This window comes from Triticum urartu, chromosome 1A, assembly GCF_056163025.1.
Source record: "Triticum urartu cultivar PI428250 chromosome 1A, HENAU_Tu73, whole genome shotgun sequence".
In the NCBI taxonomy this organism is placed as follows: domain Eukaryota; kingdom Viridiplantae; phylum Streptophyta; class Magnoliopsida; order Poales; family Poaceae; genus Triticum; species Triticum urartu.
The window spans coordinates 563,681,185-563,702,476 of NC_141873.1; the positions used below are offsets into that span (position 1 = coordinate 563,681,185).

At 42.9% G+C, this 21,292-nt stretch overlaps 3 protein-coding genes across 6 annotated transcripts; 1 reads left to right on the forward strand and 2 right to left on the reverse strand.

The window, feature by feature from the left end:
• Positions 1-819: 819 nt before the first annotated feature.
• Positions 820-1,498, reverse strand: LOC147992766 (uncharacterized). Its single transcript, XM_087539133.1, has 2 exons — positions 1,319-1,498; positions 820-1,188 (listed from the first exon to the last, which is right to left on the reverse strand). The coding sequence occupies exons 1-2, from the start codon at positions 1,496-1,498 to the stop codon at positions 820-822; spliced, it is 549 nt and encodes a 182-aa protein (XP_087395259.1).
• Positions 1,499-2,677: 1,179 nt separating this feature from the next.
• Positions 2,678-20,827, forward strand: LOC125529464 (ABC transporter C family member 2). Of its 4 annotated transcripts, none has more exons than XM_048693893.2 (29): positions 2,678-2,809; positions 8,731-9,121; positions 9,493-9,674; positions 9,777-9,816; positions 10,120-10,279; positions 10,390-10,504; positions 10,581-10,661; positions 10,764-10,788; positions 10,916-10,972; positions 11,345-11,410; positions 11,539-11,613; positions 11,990-12,097; positions 12,225-12,359; positions 13,115-13,221; positions 13,312-13,405; positions 13,707-13,874; positions 14,097-14,237; positions 14,618-14,824; positions 14,908-15,006; positions 15,220-15,372; positions 16,028-16,422; positions 16,686-16,866; positions 17,004-17,327; positions 17,414-18,170; positions 18,321-18,442; positions 18,949-19,194; positions 19,653-19,754; positions 19,979-20,306; positions 20,438-20,827. In XM_048693893.2, the coding sequence occupies exons 2-29, from the start codon at positions 8,789-8,791 to the stop codon at positions 20,536-20,538; spliced, it is 4,902 nt and encodes a 1,633-aa protein (XP_048549850.2). In that variant the 5' UTR covers positions 2,678-2,809; positions 8,731-8,788; the 3' UTR covers positions 20,539-20,827. The 4 variants fall into 4 exon arrangements, with proteins under 4 accessions (XP_048549850.2, XP_048549842.2, XP_048549836.2 ...); XM_048693885.2 differs by lacking the exon at positions 2,678-2,809 and adding an exon at positions 8,028-8,575; XM_048693879.2 differs by lacking the exon at positions 2,678-2,809 and adding an exon at positions 8,028-8,541.
• LOC125529484 (uncharacterized) lies at positions 4,816-8,097 on the reverse strand. The gene is made up of 3 exons (XM_087531641.1): positions 7,957-8,097; positions 7,117-7,741; positions 4,816-5,300 (listed from the first exon to the last, which is right to left on the reverse strand). The coding sequence occupies exons 2-3, from the start codon at positions 7,584-7,586 to the stop codon at positions 5,102-5,104; spliced, it is 669 nt and encodes a 222-aa protein (XP_087387767.1). The 5' UTR covers positions 7,587-7,741; positions 7,957-8,097; the 3' UTR covers positions 4,816-5,101.
• Positions 20,828-21,292: the final 465 nt, after the last annotated feature.

The window sequence follows — 21,292 nt, forward strand, 5'->3', positions numbered from 1 at the left end:
TTAGTTTTTTTAAGTTGTAATCATTATGCTACTATTATTAAGTTTTATTAGTACTTTAAGTTGTAAGGCTATCATGGAGTTGTAAGGCTATCGTGGAACTATGGGTTGCAAACATTATGCTTCTATATAATCGTTATGCTACTATATATATTGTGTGTTTCGTGCTATTATTTGTGGATTGCTATGGGTTGTTCTTGCTTATTATTCGTGTATTGCTATGGGTTGCTACGGGCCCGGGTTGCTACACCCCAATCACCACACACACCATCTTGAAAATATTGTCCAAACCATGGACATGCAACTAGGAGCCCCATGCAAACCCACTATGGACATGCAACTAGGAAATGCAAACTAATTTACTTCGAGCACTTCATGCAAGCATGCAACTCATTTAGTTCATGGAACCGTAGACATGCATAAAAACAATTAACATTTAGTTTTAGTGCATCAAAAAATGACCCATCACAAAATTTAGTGCAAGAAAAGGCCAAAGTAAAAACAAGTAACATTTTATTGGGCTCCATTTTATTTGCCGATGTTAGAGGTGGGCTGGTGCATGCCCCTACGCTGGTGGGCTGGTCTTGGGCATGGTTATTTTCTCAGGGCCCATTTTCTCACGGCCCAACATCTATTCGGCAGCCCAGTTTTGTTTTTTACTAGAAACTGAATTTGGGTGGGGCGTGTACTCTATTAACTGAAGAACAAAAACAGAGGAAACAGAGCATGAACACTGAATAGGGCCCCTGAGAATATCATTACAATAATTCAAGCAAGTTTTGCTTCACACAAATTCAAATTCATCTAACAAATGATCCCTGGCTAACTCAAACTACTGGGCACCCCTGAAACTAGCTGACACACTAACTGAAACTCTAACAAATTCTGGCGATTGATGAACATCAAGTAAAATAAACCCATAGCAATGACACAACCATAAAATGCTCCAGCCATCATATTTGCTTGCTGCTTCAAATCGACCAGATGCTTTAGTTGCTTGCCAATTTTCTTCAATTCACACTTCAGTTCTGCACTGTGCATCATCGGATCGGCTCTGTCCGCCAAATTGGGGGCTTGTTCCACGGCAAGCCGCCCCCCAAAATTGAGCTCTTGGGTTCGGGTTGATCCCTCCAATTTCAACCTTTCAACATAGTCATCGAGCCACTCAAAATGCCCACATTTCTTCATAACCTGAAAAACAGGGGGCCGGCGGCGCATGAATCCTAGATCCACCACCCAGATCCACCGCCCTAATTCGAGGAAAAAAGAAAGAAATCGGGAGAAATTAGACCATAGGATTGGTCAAGAACACAGATCTAACCTGCCCCGGTTGTGGCTTGCTCAAGCATTTCACAAACTCGCGCCCACGGTTGCCATTTTCTTCCCTCACACAAGTCAAACGCTTCAGAGGCTCCATGCGCGGGCAATCGGGGCCTCTTGTCAACAGCAGTGGACCGTACTGCGTCCATGATTGGCGGGAGGCCGAAGTCGAGCTAGACATCACTCGTCGGCGGCGCGCTTCGTTGCCGGAGCAGAGGAAGAAGAAGGTGGGAAAGGAAAGGGGCAGGGCAAGCAATGGAGGGCGGGGGGGAGGGGGTGGGCTGGCTCGGGTCGGGGCACGCTGATGAGCACGGGCATGCTTGCGTGGATAAGTTGTGGGTCCCACCCGCATGCGAGTAACTGCTAGGTCCCGCGTGTCATAACTCGAATCGCTAACCCGTCGTGTTTTTCATTTCATGGTTAAACAGAGCCATGTCGCATTGGAGCTATTGTTTGCTTCTAAAACGTCGCATCGCAACCATTCATTCCAACAACGTTGCACTCCTTCCAATTCGCATGAAAAACATCGCACAGGAGCTATTGGCCCATAAATTGAGGAAAATGCGAGCACCAATGCTAAGTTTAGAACTTGGAACATCTGAGCTAGGCTCGGTTCACTCTTTTCTTCTAATTGAATGGAGCTCTTACCGGTTACTCAAAAGAAAAATCATGACCAGAAGTAGATACTTCTGGACACAAATTTAATTGTATTAATTTTATATCAGAAAAAGTATATGCTAATGTGTAACAATTGTTTTTTAACGCAATACAATTGCAAATGCCCACATACACTCACGATGTGTAATAATTGTTGAAAAGCTTGTCCTAAAAAATACAATACGCCATGAATTTTGGGTTTTTGGCATAGAAAGTGACTTGGAGCTTGCCGAGGAATTAGCCCTCTTGGGACCGATCATGACATCCATGCTGACGATCGTTGCAATTTTCCTTCTTCTTTTCTTAGATTGTCGATCGTTGTCACTTGACTTGTCGAATCGTTAAATTTTTTTCCCTCTCTGACTGTGCTTTGTAATTTATCGTCAGCACGTTCCTGCTGGTTATAATATAATCCGAGAGGTTCAGACTTTGTGCAGCAGCCACCGTGGTCGTACCGGTGATGCTGGAAATGTAGCCCACGCCATAGGCCGTTGCCAGATGTTGGAGGCGTATTTTCCACAGCAGAGCTTTCGCTGAACTTTCTCGTGGAGGCTACAATATTACGTGAAAGAAGAACACCGTCGCAAACACTAGTTACCTTGCGACGTTTGCAGCCACGTTCGTCAAAATGGGATGCAATTCTTACCTGTATTTGCGAGACTACAGCAGCATTCATTCATCCAATCCAAACCTATAAATAATCCCTCCGTCTCACCATCCCTCCCACCCTCCACAACGAGAAGAGACAGAGGCCCCGCCCGCGACCTGACCGCGCGAGACGCCGCCGCTGCTTCGAGTGAGACGCCGCCGCTTCTCCGTCTGACCTGCGGGCGAGGTGAGCTCCACCGCCGCCCTCCCGCTGCCGCTGCGATATGCTTTTCTCGTTTGATTTTTCTAAGGTTTTCTCGGGGACTTGGGCTCTTCTGATTTTGTTGTGTCGCCCCTCGGGTAGTGGCGGTGCTACAAACAAAAAATTGGGCGAGCCAAGCTACAGAAAAGCACAAAGTTTGGAATTGATTTGGGATGATATTTTATGTTTCATCTCCATACGACAGGTTAATCCTATGTTTGTTATTAAGTACACTCTCCGTAACAAAACAAGTGTCTTAACTTTGTACCAGTGGCGGAGTCAGGATCCGAGTATAGGGGGAGGCGAGTACATATATTGATCTAATCTCGTTGTTAATTACTCATCGCTGCTACTAAAATTGTCGATCGTTGACGGGGGCCAGGCCCCTGCTCGTCCCCCTGGCTCCGCCCCTGCTTTGTACTAACTTCAATACAAAATTGTACTAAAGTTGAGACTACGGGTTGATTATCTCAAATATCATGGAGTTCTCGGCAAACAACAGAACATTTTTTGTACTCACTTAAAACTAGACAGAGGGTTTATTTAAAGAAACAATAGGGATTTTATGCAAAACCCGAAACATTTTTTCTGGACTCACTAAAACTTAAAATCGTGGGTTGATTTCAAGAAATAGCAGGGGTTTCTAAAAAGCGTGATGGACCAGCAAAAGTGTTTCTCCATGATTAACGGGTAAAATACCATCACATTCAGATTTTACACATTTTTCTAATATAAGTACATATATAACATGTTAAAATTGGAGTTGAGGTTTAAAAGATATGATTTTTTTAAAGCATTTGATATGGACTACTGGTTTATTATCCCAAATATTTGGGAGCTTTCGGCAAACAGCACAACATTTTTGTACTCACTTAAAACTGGACCGCCATTTATTTCAGAAAATAGTAGGGCCTTTTTTTTATTGAAACCCCAAACTTTTTTCGTCGACTCACTAAAAGTTAAATTGTGGTTGATTTCAAGAAAAAGCAGGATTTCCTAAGATAGCGCGAAGGACGGGCATAAGTGTTTCTCCATGGTTAACGGGTAAAATAACAACATATTCAAATTTTACACAGCGCAAAGCCTAGTGCCATTCCTAGCAACCGACACCTAGAGAAACACAGCTACCCAGGGCCGCCACCCAACGTCCAATGTTCCAGTGTGCCTTTCATGCTCTGCCAACACCGCCCTTCGGGGCCGCCGCCTCCACATCCCCAAGACGACTAGAGCCACAGCACCGCATGACCTGGACATCTCGCAACCCACGCTACACACGACATCCGCTCCCAGACCACGACCCCCACGCTAATATCCGGGGACAACGCCCCCGTGTTCAAGTCATGCCGCGCCGGAAGGACATGACGCCCTGGTCGACAACCTCACAACCCACACGACACCAAATTGCCACCCAAGCCATGCCAAGCCATAACCCTACTTCACGGGGCCATCGCAGCATCACAATCCGAGGCTACCACCTCTACGTAGCACCATCCTCACTGATGGAGCCGTGAAGCACAAATCACAGCTCCCGTGGGCACCACCAAGGTCTTGGTCTGCAAAAGGTGATGCCTCCAAGAAGGTGTAGTGACATACCCACTGTTGTCGCCTACACTGGCAAAACTTGGGTTTTCACCCCGGATCCAAGACCATCGCGGCCCATAGCTGAGATCGAGGGCCGCTAACGCCACCTTGGGGAGGAGCCACCCCCAGCACCGTCTGGCAGTGGCTCCTCTACCGCGACGCAGTGCCAACGGAAGCAACGGTGAGGGAGCACGAGAAAGGAAGGGGCTTTGACAGCGGGCAGTGGTGTACCCAGTGTTACGAAGATAACTCGGCGCAGAGAAAAGTTCCGTTTCTAAGCCTTTGGTTAGGTCTTAAAGCTGCAAAGGCTCGTGGGAATTTCTCAGAGTTTTGTACCGTCTGGACACGTTGAGTAAAATGCACAAAACTACCGTAGTAGCCACGCGATTAGCACTTTGTGCAACATAAAAAAATGGCAATGACAAAATACACTGACGGCGAATATTGAACACTTTGATGACATCATTGACTGTTCAGGCCCGTCCGTCAGGCTAAGTTGGAAAAGGAGGTAATAGCACCGCAGGTCCTCAAACTTGTCTTACATGTGATGATTTGGTCCTCAAACTTGCAAAAGTAGATTATTTGATCCTCCAACTTGTTCTCAAGGTGCAAATTTGGTCCTGGGCCAATGAACAGCCGCCAAGTGGAGCCAGCTCGGCCGAGCCGGTCAGCGCACCCCATTTTGCATTCAGCCCCCTACTGTATATGGAAATTAACCCGCAGGACGCCTTGATCATGACGAGCGCCTGCTGCCCAGGTTGTGGCCGGAGTGGAGGAGGGGGAGCACGTCGGCGCCCGGCGATGGTGGCCTGAAGCTGCCGGGGCAACCGAAGCTGACCTCGTTGCCGCCCACGAGGAATGGCACGGCGGCGTCCTGCTGCTGCTGCCGCTCCACCTGCGAAGTTCAGCAGCACAGAATTTTACATAACCTGACTAATGATGCTCAACTCTAGACAACAAATCGATCAGCAAGCAAGTAAAAAGTACTATAGGAAACTAGTTGCATTTGCATTGTTCAACTAGGAAACTACCTAGTATGTTGATACCTCTTAGGTTCTTAGCCCATCAACCAACTCTGGGAAACTGCTTAATCAGACACAACTCTAGGATACAAACTACCTAGTAAGTTGACAGAAACTATAGGAACCAATGCTGAAACACTGAAGCATCGATGAACAACCGACATTTCTGGCATACAACGGAATAAAAGTGAGGTAATCTCACGAGTAAACCAAAACCAAAAAGGAGGGCACAAATACAACAAGAAGTTGATCCATCACGTACACAAAATGATGACCGGAACAAACTGAAAAATACAAAGAACCCATTTCTGAGTTGGTGTGACGGTACGAATTACTCTACTTGTACATGTGTCATGTGTGTGTGCTCTACTGTACGAAATTCAGAGCTCGAATACAACACTACTCATATTCTGTGATTCACAAATTAATGACACCAGGAAGGACATATACAGCAGAATTAGCAGTTTAAAACATGGTATAGAGGCAACGTTGCTGGGCAAAATGCAAAGTAGGGCTTGTGTACTTGACATGCATGTAATCTGAAACATGTTACTCTGCACGTCCTTTCACTGCCTTGTTTCCAAAAACAAATGCATTTAAACAAGAGTGGTAACACGATAAATAAAGACCATGTACGATGACAAGTTTATCAGTGCATAATTCTACAGAACCTGACCAACATTAAGTTGCATTTGCACAACTCTAGAAAACTGCTTGATCAGACACAACTAGGAAATTGCCTAGCAACCAACAGAAACTAACTTAGCCCAGCAACCAACTCTCCAAAAACTGTTTGATGGGACACAATTAAAGGTAACTTTATTCAGGTTTCTGTAGTTGATCAATCCTAAGTACTGATAAAATCATGAAGCTTAGCGCAGCTACCAACATTCTGTCATAAGCTAGAATTTAACCGTAGTGAGTTCATCAGTCAAAACCGAAAAGATGGGAATATCAAAGAGTTTCAGTAAGGCTGATCCTGTATCTGAATGACGTTCGTCCTACATGATCCACGGTGCAAAAACAGAACATGCAGTCGATCAATCATGCACACCTTAACAGATCAGAAACAAGATGAACACCGTAATTAAGTTCGAGCCATAACCGAAAGGGGACTGCCAAAGACATTCAGTTAGCAATTTAGCATGATCCTATATAACATTCACGTTGTATAATCCATGGTGCAAAACACATAAATATGCAGTACTTCGGAGTACATCATAATAGAAGAACGAAATGATCATTGCAGTGAGTTTGTGGCATCCGGTCCTGTGCCTGATCATCAAACGCACACGCTTTTCAAACAGAATCCTAACAAGTGAACAACATTCCTTATATGCATAGGATGATTCAGAGTAAAACTGGAAGTGAATTGAGCAATCTAAACAGTAACTGATGCATGCATGAAAAAATTAGCACAAGCAACAACAGAAGTTGAACAAACAGTCGGAACAGAGCACAAGAAGATCAACCAAATTCGCACCAAAATTCATTCAAGTCGTACTGGATAAGCTAGACAACAACCATTCGGTGCCACAGAATGCAATCATAAGTACATAACACAGTGCTCATCTCTCATCTGAACCTCTATTGAACTAAACGACTACCCAAATCACTCATCCAAACCACTACGCACTAATAGCAGTAAATCCTCCATGGCTAGAAACATAACAGAGCAAGACGACTCACGTACGCGTCACTCGGCGAGGCTGGCGAGCTTCTTGGGCTCCATGAAGTGGGAGAGGACGGAGACGGCGATGTCGATGCGCTTCACGGCGAGCGATCCTGCACGCGCAGTACATGTAGTCGAGCGACTTGCCCACGTCGCCGCCGCCGCCTCTGGCTGCCTGACGGGGCTTTCTGGAGCCGGACTTGGCGGTGGCGGTGGTGTCCGGGTCGTCGGAGAGGTCGACCTTGGCAAGGGCCTCGGTGGCGGCCACAACCGGGTCCGGGTCGTCCCTGTCGGGGCTGCTGTCCGGCGAGGAGGTGGAGGAGTCGGGGGTCTTTCCGGGGACGGGGGCCTTGCCTCTGGCGAGGCACTCAGCGCAGCGCGGGATGAGGTGCTCCTCCAACAACTTGATGGCCAGGACGGCGGCCATGACGCGGTCGAGGGCATGGGCCTGGGATCTGGGGCGGACCGGGAACTGCTGCGCGAGCATCGCATCGTGGCGTGGGCGTCGGCGTACGCGTCAGAGGTTGGAGGCGAGCTCGCCGAGAGTGGCGTCTGCGTCCGCAGGGGTGGCGGTGGGGGCGCCGTCGTCGGCTGGAGGTCCTGCAGGCGGTGCTGGAGTTGCAGGAGGCGGTCGCGGGTGTCCTGCGGGTTGAAAACGAGTAATGGCAGGGGGCAAAATGCAAAACGTTCGGCGTTGAGCAGCTCGGCCGAGCTGGCTCCACTTGGCAGCTGTTGATTGGCTCAGGACCAAATTTGCATCTTGAGGACAAGTTGGAGGACCAAATAATCTACTTTTGTAAGTTTTAGGACCAAACCATCACATGCAAGACAAGTTAAAGGACCTGCAGTGCTATTACCTCTTGGAAAAATAACTGCCACATGGACATGTTGACTGGGTCTTCATCTTCCTTCTCCCCTCACTCTCTCTCTCTCACATTACATCAAACACTTCGTCGCACTGTCGCGAACCATGGTGCCCTCCCCGCGCCAGGTCAGGGGAGCAGCCGGAAGCCCCCCATCCCGAAGGGCCCGTCCTTTCGCGCGCCGCCAGGACTACCTTCCACCTCGGCGCCGACAAGGGCAGCTCCATGGCGTTCTTGAGGAGGAGGAGCTCCATGGCGTCGGAGCAGCGGCGTCCCGAGCAGCTCCATGGCGACCTCTGTCAAGGCCTAGGTTGGAGAGGCCCCGAGCGAACCCTCGATCTAGCCATGGCCGTGGCGGATCTGGGACCAGCTCGCTCCCTTGATCTCCCTCCCTCTGCTACTGCTCCTGCCGCGGCTGGACGGTGGGGGACCATGCCGCCGCTGCCTCTGCTCGCAGATGCACATGATGTGTTTGATGTAATGTGTGTTAGAGAGTGAGGGGAGGAGGAAGAAGTCCTGGTCAACATGCCCATGTGGCAGTTTTTTTTCTTCAACTCAGCCTGACGGGCGGGCCGAACGGTTCGTGACGTCAGCAAAGCGCTTAGCATTTACAGTTAGTGTTTTTTGCCACTGTTTTGGCCGGTGTAAAGTGGTGTTTTTCTGCTAATCGCGCCGCTATTATGGTGGTTCTGTGCATTTTACTCGGGCATGTTCGTAGGATATTGCAGGTCATTGGTTGAATTCTCTGCTTTCGTTTCATGAATTCAGGGGAAGATGAAGATCAGAACTGAGCGAGGACTGGGGGGTTGCTAAGAGAAGCGTTGAGATGGGGTTCAAACCACTGGAGTGGTACTGTCAGCCAGTGAAGGATGGGGCATGGTCTCATGCCGTCGAAAGCGCGTTTGGCGCATACACACCCTGCGGCATTGACACCATGGTGGTGTGCATCTCGTACCTCACACTTTTTGGCGTTTGCTTCTATCGGACATGGAGGACGACGAAAGACTACAAGGTGCAGAGGTACAAGTTACGCTCGCCGTACTTCAACTATCTGCTTGGGCTGCTTGTTGTGTACTGCATAGCAGAGCCGCTGTACAGGATTGCCACCGGTACCTCCATCATGAACTTGGATGGGCAGTCTGGCCTTGCTCCATTTGAGGTGAGAATCCTTCATATCACCGCTGTCAAATCTTTGCTTAATTTGTATGCTGAAATGGCAATTATATTTGTTGAGAACTGTGTAGCAATAGATTGCATTGGAGGGAATATATATTGTGTTTGGTATGCATCTCACAAGTCACTCGGAATGTGATTTTTTATTTTTCTGCTGCAAAATGATATGGGGTTTAGTTACGTGCCATCTGCAATATGCAGATAAAAGCTGAATGCGTAACCAATTATCTAAAGTTAAGCATTGACAATAGTTTTTCAGTGGCATTATATTATATGCTCTGCTTTCAGACCTTTACTTGTACCAAATACTTGTTCCCGTTACCCTTTTTAGTTACTTGAAGCTCTCCCTGTGTACAGATTACTTCACTGGTCATCGAGTCTGCTGCCTGGTGCTGTATGCTTATAATGCTATTGCTGGAGACAAAAATTTACATCACCGAGTTAAGATGGTACATCCGGTTTGTGGTCATATATGTATTGGTTGGGAAAGCTGCTATGTTCAATCTTGTGCTTCCAGTGAGGCAGTACTACAGTTCAAGGTATAGTAAGTACTTAATGAAGCTTATTGGGTGGTAACCCAAGGAGTTCCCCTGTTTAGATCTCTGTATATGTAGGCTAACTTTTTTACTTTGCTTATGCAGTTCAATATTCTACCTATACTGCAGCGAGATAATATGCCAGGTTTGCCTCTTGTGTTGTCTACTCTCTCAGTTCCTTCATGAAAGGCGTATTTTCTCTACCCAATTTCAAGCTTTGACCAATGGATGATCCATTAATATATGATTATGTTTGATACTGCTTGATTTGTCTCAGAAAGCACTACCTTATGATTGTGATTTTGTAACCATTAACAAAATATTTACAAGAAAATAACAGTAAAAAGAACTCATATAATATTTTACAAAAAAATCACGGTAAAACTCATACTTAGCCAAAATATGCCCTACCGGGATCTCTGCTGTATACTGAACGCATTTTGTGCAGTGCATTTTTGGAATTCTCATGCTGGTGTATCTGCCTAGCTTGGATCCCTACCCGGGTTATACTCCAATCAGGAGTGAGGTGCTTGTTGATAATACTGATTATGAACCTCTGCCAGGAGGAGAGCAGATTTGCCCCGAAAGGCATGCGAATATATTTTCCTGTGAGTAGATATAAATCATTGCACACTGTCAGATACTCACATTTTCTACTCTCATGACCTCTCTAGAAGTTTATTGATGTAAATTTGCTTGCCTTGTTGCTTTTCTACAGGGATATTCTTTTCATGGGTGACTCCTCTAATGCAACAAGGATACAGAAGGCCCATCACTGATAATGATATTTGGAAACTAGATAATTGGGATGAGACAGAAACATTGTATAGCCGGTATGTTCTACAACTGTTTTGGCTGAAATGAGTATACTTTTGTACATGCAAATCTGACATTGGGATCTTGTCTCAGATTTCAGAAATGCTGGAACGATGAACTTCAAAAACCAAAACCTTGGCTGCTACGAGCTCTCCATAGTAGCCTCGGTGGAAGGTAAATTTGTACATATGATACCTATATTTCTAAAAAATTCCGGGGTGCAGCTACTTGCTATTTGGTTTGTGCTAACATTTATTATTTTTCTTAACTTTCAAGGTTCTGGCTAGGAGGATTTTTTAAGGTTTGTACATAAATATCTAGGCTGTTATTTTAGAAGATCTGTCCTTCAGTTCAGTTTTTATATTAGTTTGAGTCGATCGCAATTATTGTGTGTTAATCTGGTAATCATCTCCCCTCCCAATTTGTAGATTGGCAATGATGCTTCTCAATTTGTTGGCCCAACCGTATTGAGCCTCTTGTTGGAGGTATGCTTCTCCTTTCATGACATTTCAGAGTCACTACGGCAAAATAATCTGTTTTATCAATTATTTATATCCATCATACTCAAACTACCACAGTTAGAACACACGAACCTTGCATATCTTAAATGCTAACTAATAATAGCATTTCTACTAGGTGAGAGCAAAGGGAATAAAAAATTTGGATGTACTCCCTCCATATCAAAATATAAGACCTTTTTTGACACTATGACAGTGTCAAAAAATGCATAGTGTCAAAAAAGGTCTTATATTTTGATATGGAGGGAGTACATCCAAATTTTTTATTCCCTTTGCTCTCACCTAGTAGAAATGCTATTATTAGTTCTGTGTGCCACTAAAGGTTGGTGATTTTGGCAGTCTATGCAAAAAGGCAATCCTTCTTGGAATGGGTACATCTATGCTTTCTCAATCTTTGCTGGAGTGGTATGGACTATTTTGTCTCTTCCATACTGTACATTGCATTTCTTTGCTAATGACGTGCACTTGAACTCCAAGATGCTGCTTGTGACTTGAAAAAAAAATCCTTTATAACTTTCTGTACCATTCTTCAGTTACTGGGAGTTCTTGCTGAAGCACAGTACTTTCAGAATGTCACGCGGGCTGGTTTCAGATTGAGGTCTACATTGGTAAGTCTTATATATAAAAGCCTAAAAATTACATCACATGCTTTTTAGCTTTCTGTTAAGAGGCAGAGTCAACAGGCAATCACTGAATCCCTTGTCCAACTTTGTTTTGTTGTCACTCTCATTTCTACTTATGGTTGATATGTTGATATGGGGCTTGCACTTCCTGATTCATGTAACAAGACATGTCTTACCTCGTGATTTACTAGTTTACTTTCCCTCAAATAAACTAGCTTAGCTGTCTCAGCTGCCCTAAAAGACGCATGGTTAGTTGTCATCCACTTATGACACACTAGACATGTGGACCTACTTACTCCCAATGATTCAACAATCATTTCATCAGTTTTATAGAAGTTTGTGGTTTCCTGATGTTCCGCAGATTGCTGCTGTTTTCCGTAAGTCCTTGCGACTGACAAATGATAGTTGCAAGAAGTTTGCTTCTGGAAGGATTACAAATTTGATTTCAACCGACGCGGAGTCCCTTCAGGTATGTCGTTTAGACTCAGTTATTGTTTCTATGTTAGGGAGGAGGGAGAAATTTAGTGCATACATACCATGCATGCTGGTAATTTGTCTCACTTTGCACACTTCTAATTTTATCTTCATATTTGCAGCAAGTATGCCAGCAACTTCACAATCTGTGGTCAGCTCCTTTTCGCATTGTTATTGCCATGGCCCTGCTATATGCACAACTAGGTCCTGCAGCACTTGTCGGTGCCATCATGCTGGCTCTTTTGTTCCCAATTCAGGTATATTTCTCTTTAGGGATGGGCAATTATGAAAACTCGTGTGTTACATATTGAAGGGTGTCTATGCCTTCTGTTCTAGTCCCAAGATTACTAAATATGTGATTCATGATGGCATTCGCTGCTACTTATGTTAGAGAAAGATGTTTTTCATATATAGATTCTTTTGCAGAGCCTAGAGTTCATATTATAGCCTTCATGTAATCATGTACTCTCTCCGTTCCTAAATATAAGTCTTTCTAAAGATTCCAATATGGACTACATACAAAGCAAATTGAGTGAATCTACACTTTAAACTACGTCTATATACATCCGTATGTAGTCCATAGTGAAATCTCTAGAAAGACTTATATTTACGAACGGAGGGAATAGCTGTGAACATGCTGAATTCCTATCTCAGAAACTCCTGGTTATGTTTTTTCTATGTATTTATCCCAATATGTAGATTGGAGTTGACCAAAGCTGCAATAAGTAATATCCAGAATGAGTAGTGGTTGAAGCAGTTCTCTCACTTGGGGTCACAGTTGAACTCCTTAATCATGGTTCAATCATTTTACTGCTTATATTTTCCCCTTTAAGCCAATAATGCCGTTTCGACAATTTGCAGTTGGATACCACTACCATATTCCATTTATAAAAATGATATATCTCCCTTAAATTATAGTAGTTTTACTCTTATCTCTTTCAATTTTAAATACACATTTATGCTTTCAACATTGGTTGTTCTGGCTGAAATTTTTGTGTATTCATTTTATCAGACAGTTATCATAAGCAAAATGGAAAAACTTACCAAGGAAGGGTTGCAAAGGACTGACAGACGAATCAGTCTCATGAATGAAATATTAGCTGCGATGGATACAGTCAAGTATGCTTACATCTACTTACAGTTTCATTAGTATTAATACTTGTATAATATATTTTTGGTATAAACTGTCCCAACTGTTTCCCTGTCTAGATGTTACGCTTGGGAGCAAAGTTTCCAGTCAAAGGTGCAGGACATCCGTGACGATGAGCTTTCCTGGTTTCGCAGTGCTCAATTGCTTGATGCGGTATGTTCCTCTTTTACCTGCATAAGGTTCTTGGAGATAAGTTGTCTTTCACTTGTTTCAAGCTTCATTGTGCAGCGTATTTGTCCGTTCTTTTTTATGTTGGTTGTCACACGGACTTCTTTGTTGCCATATGAGAATCGGAGTTCCGTGCTATAGCACCAACTCTATTGGTGGTTCTTAATCCCACGGGGTTTACTTTAAATTAGTGCTGTTACTTGACTTCAAAATAGGACTGAGAGTTTTTACATTCACTAATCTTTGCCTGTTACCCTCTTTCCTTACTTTTCCTTGCTTGTTGCAGCTAAATAGCTTTATCCTCAACAGTATTCCTGTCGTTGTCACGGTGGTTTCGTTTGGTGTTTACTCTCTGATGGGGGGTGAGTTGACAGCAGCAAAGGCGTTTACCTCTCTTTCACTATTTGCAGTGTTAAGGTTCCCACTTTTTTTGCTGCCAAATCTGATAACTCAGGTGAGCAAAATGATGCAAATCTTGTTTTCATGAAGTAATTTTGCAAAATACTGACAAGTTAACAAGTAACTTTGGATTATTAGACATTTATGATTTTTCTATTCCTTCAATTTCATTCTTCTGTGGCAGACATAGATAGCTAATTGTTGTAGTTAGCATTTTTATTGAAACAAATGATGGCTTGACATGGTTTGCTAATTGTTTTTCATTTCAATTTAACAGGCTGTTAACAGTAAGATTTCATTGAAACGACTGGAAGATCTCCTCTTGGCTGATGAGAGAATACTTCTGCCAAATCCACCTATTGATCCTGAGCTTCCAGCCATTTCTATCAAGAATGGAAACTTTTCATGGGAATTGCAGGTATATTAGGTCCAGATGAGTTTTCGTACTTGTCAATGTTCTTATTTTACTATTGCACATGCAACTTTACATTGAACACGAATCTTCTGATTTTGTGGCCCAAATATTATCTATAGGAAAGCATTCACACAGCTTGACACGGGAATAGAGTCGTCATAGTCTAGCAGCCTAGCATGCTTTGTTAATGGGAATGACAACTGCGAAAAAGCAGCTAATTAATGGATAGGCGAGGAGATGTATTTTACTAGTTCATAAGGAATTGGTGGTTATTTTGAGGGGTGCTATTCCCCATCAGTTGTGATATGAAGATATTTCCATTTTCCTAGTTCTCCTATTATTCTATGATGTTGCTTGAGAACTAAATTTTCAAACATTGGCAGGCTGAGCGACCAACACTATCAAATATCAATCTGGATGTGCCTGTCGGCAGTTTAGTTGCAATAGTAGGAAGCACCGGGGAGGGGAAAACTTCTCTTATTTCTGCAATGCTTGGTGAAATACCACCAGTATCAGGGTCAGATACCTCAGTGGTCATTCATGGATCGGTGGCTTATGTTCCTCAAGTTTCATGGATCTTCAATGCTACCGTGAGATACAATATCCTTATTGCTATTGTTCTGCTAATCGAACCCTTTATGACTGTAAGGAGAATTTTTTGTGATGTCTACAGGTACGGGATAACATATTGTTTGGGTCTCCATTCCAACCTCCAAGCTATGGGAGAGCAATAGATGCTACTTCATTACGACATGACCTTGACCTACTCCCAGTAAGTTCCAAGTTCCAACTATCCCACTTTACAAAAATCAATGTGTGTAATTTTGGAAAATCTAGTTGTCATTTGGCGAAGTGACTTTGCTAGAGGACAACTTCCTAGTTTTTCATTTCGGCTGGTTATATCCAAATTGTGTCTTGGTACAGTCTACTTTGTTTCTTTTACCTGCCAACTGACAAATAATGGATTTTCTTGTCCTTGTTTCAGGGTGGTGATCTCACAGAGATTGGAGAAAGGGGAGTTAATATTAGTGGGGGGCAAAAACAAAGAGTTTCAATGGCAAGAGCTGTTTATACTGATTCAGATGTTTACCTATTTGATGATCCACTAAGTGCATTAGATGCCCATGTTGGTCGACAGGTGCATTCATCTTGATTCCGCTGTGATGCTTTCTATTTTTTAATCTTTGCGTACTCACAGTCTCGACGATTAGGAGTTGGGGATGATGTTTCTTTGGTTGAGTTTATTCATCCTTTTGTCTTGATCTCTTCATACCTACTCCCTCCATCCCAAATTACTCGTCGTTGAAATGGACGTATCTAGAACTAAAATACATCTAGATACATCCATACGTGCGACAAGTAATTCGGAACGGAGGGAGTAGGTGCCAAAGGACATTATTGGGCATTTTAAACATTGCCAATCTTTCTTCAGAAATAGTTAAGACGTGCATTGTTGTATAACTTTTAACTTGTTTTCAACAGATACCCAAGATATAACATCCTAGCTTGATAATATATAATGGATACACTATTTATGTAGTTATTTGAACTCCCACTTTATAGTGTATAGAACTAAAGTCCGGAACGAGAGAAAAATGTTGGACAACTTACCCTAATTTATTCCATATTTTGGGTATGACAAATAAAATAAAACTATCAGAGACTTTTGTGGCATTGTTTTGGCATGTATCAGAGCCATGTTTTTGGTGCTTGTGTAGATATTCATCCATGGCCTTTCTTCCTTAGTGTTAATACTACTACATAATGTTATTAATTGCCCTTTATGAATGCAGGTATTTGATAAATGTATCAAAGAAGAGCTACGACATAAAACTCGGGTCCTTGTTACTAATCAGCTGCATTTTCTGCCATACGTGGATAAAATTCTGCTGGTCCATGATGGAGTAATTAAAGAGGAGGGTACATTTGATGAACTTAGTAACTCTGGGGAGCAGTTCAAAAAACTTATGGAAAATGCTGGAAAGATGGAGGAACAAACAGAAGAGAAACAAGACGAAAGCAAATCACAGGACGAGATAAAACACACTGAAAATGGGGGCGTTGTAATAGCTGATGGTGGTCCGCAAAAGAGCCAGGATAGTTCAAGTAAAACAAAACAGGGAAAATCTGGTCTTATTAAGCAAGAGGAACGTGAAACTGGAGTTGTCAGTACAAAGGTCCTTTCACGGTAAAAGCTACTACCATGCAATATCATATTTGATATATAATACAGAGTCGAAAAAAGGTGTAAAGTAGGCTGATGATTATGCATATATCTATATTAGCATTATCTATGTTGCCTGAAGCTCAGTATTTTTTAAATTATTTTTATCAATGTATAGATATCAATTAGGTTGGTAGCGTCTTTAGTACCTTTAAATATCCTATAAGACTTCATAATAGATCATAAAGCCCTCGAAAATATGCTTACTTACTATGTTTATTTTGCAGCTACAAAAATGCAATGGGGGGTATTTGGGCGGTGTCCGTTCTCTTCTTGTGCTATACACTGACTGAAACTCTACGGATTTCAAGTAGCACATGGTTGAGCATTTGGACTGATGCGGGTTCTCTGAAAATCCATGGCCCTGGTTACTACAACTTAATCTTTGGCATTCTTTCTTTTGGGCAGGTACTTATACCCATTGCCTTTTCTTTTTTCCACCTTGTGTGTGTGTGTGTGTGTGTGTGTGTGTGTGTGTGTGTGTGTTTGTGTGTGTGTCTGATTGATCACGTGCGAGCTGACGAACTGACAATATCTTGGTTTAGGTTTTAGTCACTCTCACGAATTCTTACTGGCTGATCACGTCAAGTCTTCGAGCAGCCAAGAGGTTGCATGACTACATGCTCCGGTCTATATTAAGAGCTCCCATGGTATTTTTTCATACCAATCCACTTGGACGGATCATCAACAGATTTTCGAAGGATTTGGGTGACATTGACAGGAATCTTGCTGTCTTTGTCAACTTGTTTATGGCACAAATATCTCAGTTGCTCTCAACATTTGTTCTCATTGGTGTTGTCGGCACTATGTCTCTTTGGGCTATCATGCCACTTCTCATTTTATTTTATGCAGCCTACCTTTATTACCAGGTAATTTCATGCAAGATGACAATTAAGCAACTGTATTTTTGTTTTTACGTGTACCTTCTTGACACTTTATAACCTTGTTTTCTCAGACTACATCACGTGAGGTAAAGCGCATGGATTCTATTACTAGGTCTCCTGTGTATGCCCAATTTTCAGAGGCATTAAATGGTCTGTCGACAATCCGTGCCTACAAAGCCTACGATAGAATGTCAAACATCAATGGGAAATCAATGGACAACAACATCAGGTTCACACTCGTGAACCTGAGTTCAAATAGATGGCTAGCCATCCGGCTGGAAACACTGGGTGGCATCATGATATGGTTCACCGCAACATTTGCTGTGATGCAAAACCAAAGAGCAGAGAATCAGAAGGCCTTTGCTTCCACGATGGGTCTTCTTCTTACTTATACCCTCAATATCACCAATCTGCTCACAGCTGTTCTTCGTCTTGCTAGTCTTGCTGAAAATAGTATGAATGCGGTTGAACGGGTAGGAACATACATCGAGTTGCCTTCTGAGGCTCCTCCTGTCATTGAGGATAACAGGCCACCTCCTGGTTGGCCATCATCTGGTATCATCAAGTTTGAAGATGTTGTGCTTCGGTACCGACCAGAACTTCCACCTGTTCTTCATGGAATATCATTCATTGTTAATGGAAGTGAGAAGGTAGGAATAGTTGGCAGAACAGGTGCTGGTAAATCTAGCATGCTTAATGCTCTGTTCCGCATCGTGGAACTGGAGCGTGGGAGAATATTGATTGATGATTGTGATACATCTAAGTTTGGAATTTGGGATCTGCGGAAAGTGTTAGGAATAATACCACAGGCACCAGTCCTGTTTTCAGGTTTGTTACTATACATATAAGATCTTCATATGTGTTTTTTGTAAATTAGTACAATAGTTCTGTACAGAAATCCAAATATGTGTTTCTAGCTTATTCTTCCGATGACTTCAATTATTTGTTTGAACGATTGTTTAATGTATGGCTATCCAGGTACTATTCGATTTAATCTGGATCCTTTCAGCGAGCATAATGATGCGGATCTCTGGGAGGCTCTTGAAAGGGCTCATCTAAAAGATGTCATAAGGAGGAATGCTCTAGGACTAGATGCTGAGGTAAGCTGTTAATATATTCTTTGGTATCCTGTTAATATATTTATCTTATACTGTTAATATATTCTTTGATATCCTGTTCTTTATTTGTTTTACTGTCTGCCACTCGGTGACTGGAACTTGATTCATGTTTAATAATATGGCTGTATGCATCTTGTGATGCCGAGGCCGGGTAATCCCCTTTTTGAAGAAAAAAAATCTGTTCTTTTGACAAATGATAAATTCTTGCACAAATTTATCAGTTTGTGGTGCCAGACTAACTGTGGCACATGGAACTGGTAAGCATTTGTCAATCTATGTAGTTCTAGGAGTTTATTTACAATGTTAGAAAGGGGTTGCTAAACAGTAAACAATAGACTACTGCTGTTTTTGACATGGTAGGGAATTTAATGCGGAATAAACATTTGGACCAGACATTGGTTCCTTTTACCACCTTTTACAATAGATCCCTTTTTCTTTCAAGAATAATCAATATCGAAAGTTCTTACTGAGCATCACTCTGTTAACAGGTTTCTGAGGCCGGTGAAAATTTTAGCGTTGGACAGCGGCAGTTGCTGAGTTTAGCTCGTGCATTGCTACGAAGGGCAAAGATACTTGTTCTTGATGAGGCAACAGCAGCAGTTGATGTTCAAACTGATGCTCTTATACAGAAGACAATCAGAGAAGAATTCAAGAGTTGTACAATGCTTATAATCGCTCACCGTTTGAATACCATCATCGACTGTGACAGGTTGCTTATTCTAAGTTCTGGGAAGGTATGATACTGAATAGAGCTTTGCTCTTTCATTCTTGGGCATGTGTCTGTTTTTTCAAAAAGGGGAGTAACCCGGCCTCTGCATCCCAGGATGCACACAGCCGTAACTTGGGCATGTGCCTGTCTGCAGCTTTTGTTCTTTCACTCTTGGACATGCGTCTCATTTGAATTTGTATGCTAGTATATTCATGTCATTTTTATTTCATGCCAGTCAAAGCCAGGATTTGCTAGCTGGGGTGTGGACGTTTTTTGGGATCTAACAAGAGTTCAAGGGTGTATTATATACTTAAATATTTTACTAGCTGTGAGATAGATTGCTGCAAGTAGATCTGTTCACTTCACCTGAAGAAGTTTATATATACTGCTCTTTTTTCATATTCAGTCATACTTGCATGATTTATTCTGTTTGCCTCAACTGCACAACTCAAACTTAGTTTAAGGTAATACTTTTTGTTTCAGATTTCGGAATTTGACACCCCCGAGAATCTTGTGAGCAACGAGGGAAGTGCTTTCTCCAAGATGGTTCAGAGTACAGGACCTAGCAATGCAGAGTATCTTAAGGTAATCTGCAGATGCTACCATATTTATTTTCTATAATCTTGACATATGCACTTGTGCATAGAACAGAGCTAATAATGAGTATCATCATTAACTTTCATTAACTTGGGCTACTGCACGCAATCCATTATCTATTCCTTGGCTCAAGTAGTATACATCGTTGGCCTACTTTCAGTGCAAACATTGATATGCATTTTGATTCAAATTTTCTGTGAAAAATCCAACAGTCTCTTGTGCTTGGCAATGGTGAAGAGCGGCTGCGAAAGGAAGAAAGTAAGTTGCAAGATATTCAGAGGGAATGGGCTGCGTCTAACCGATGGGCTGTCGCTGCCCAGTTTGCGCTTGCTGCTAGCCTCGCGTCATCCCACAGTGACCTCCTCTCATTGGAGGCTGCGGACGGAAACAACATCCTCAGGAAAACAAGGGATGCAGTAATCACCCTGCACAGCGTCCTTGAAGGGAAGCACAATACTGAAATCGAGGAATCACTCGCCGAGTATGAGGTTCCGCTTCTGCCTGATAGGTGGTGGTCGTCACTTTACAAAGTCATCCAAGGTAACTGCTTACTTTCACTTGCTGACAAGCTTTCACACATTTCCTTTTCACTAGTAATTTGAAGTACTACATAATGTCTTTTCAGTATTCAACGCCATGCATCCTCAAAATTTGTAATTTATTGCTTTCAGGCCTTGCCACGATGAGCAAACTGGGTCGCAACCGTCTACGGCAACCTGGTTACAGTTTTGAAAACCACGGCTCATCGTCTATTGACTGGGATCAAATTTAGGTGTAGGAAACTGCATTGCAGCACCACTGAATCCCTGGAACCTGCGTTCGTGGAATAGTTTGAAGGCGTGCAGTTATTAACCATGGTCGGTTTAATTTTCTACAGTCTTGTAGAACGTTTTGTGTCCAGTACATTGTGACGTGCAAGTCGGGAATTATAGCTGCTTTAACCGCTAGATGAGTTGTTTGATCTTATCTCTAGTCGCCAGCACATCTCTTTCTAGGTTCCAGCCTAGCTACACTATGTAATATACGTGCCAGACATTTATGGTATAGTTCGTTTCCAATAATTCTTGGTGACATGCATGCTCATCTAAGTTTTCACGGAGTTCAACTGATTGTGAGATCGGCAGTGTAAGGTGTCTGCTGAGTTTGCTGATAATTGAACTCGGCAAACATCACAGTTTGCCAATGCCACACAAAAGGAACTCGATATCAAGAAGAAACTCGGAACTCGGCAAACATCACAGTTTGTCTAGTGCAACACAAAAGGAACTCAGACATCAAGAAAAAACTCGGCAATGTTGCACATTCGCTCAGTTCCTCTTGAAAGAAACTAAGAAAGCAGTGTCCTTGTTAGAAACAATGGGCTAGGCCCATATAAAATTCCTGAAATCTCAAAAAAGAAGGCTCGTGGATAAAAGTTTAGTCTCACCCTGGAATTTGAAAAGACGTGAGACCTCTTTATATCACTAGTGCAGAAATGCCTACTAGCGGCGTTCGGAGAACGTCGTTAGAGGTGCTTAGGTCCAACG

What these genes read in the sequence shown, in the direction of transcription:
- LOC147992766 (XM_087539133.1), bottom strand. Translation starts at nt 1,498, where the DNA reads ATGTCTAGCTCGACTTCGGCCTCCCGCCAATCATGGACGCAGTACGGT. An exon ending in GCAAGCCACAACCGGGGCAG is followed by an intron (nt 1,189 to 1,318) that starts GTTAGATCTGTG and finishes CCTGTTTTTCAG; the next exon opens with GTTATGAAGAAATGTGGGCA.
- LOC125529464 (XM_048693893.2), top strand. Translation starts at nt 8,789, where the DNA reads ATGGGGTTCAAACCACTGGAGTGGTACTGTCAGCCAGTGAAGGATGGG. An exon ending in CAGCCTACCTTTATTACCAG is followed by an intron (nt 17,328 to 17,413) that starts GTAATTTCATGC and finishes TTGTTTTCTCAG; the next exon opens with ACTACATCACGTGAGGTAAA. An exon ending in CTCTAGGACTAGATGCTGAG is followed by an intron (nt 18,443 to 18,948) that starts GTAAGCTGTTAA and finishes CTCTGTTAACAG; the next exon opens with GTTTCTGAGGCCGGTGAAAA.
- LOC125529484 (XM_087531641.1), bottom strand. Translation starts at nt 7,586, where the DNA reads ATGCTCGCGCAGCAGTTCCCGGTCCGCCCCAGATCCCAGGCCCATGCC. An exon ending in CCTCGCCGAGTGACGCGTAC is followed by an intron (nt 5,301 to 7,116) that starts GTGAGTCGTCTT and finishes TGAACTTCGCAG; the next exon opens with GTGGAGCGGCAGCAGCAGCA.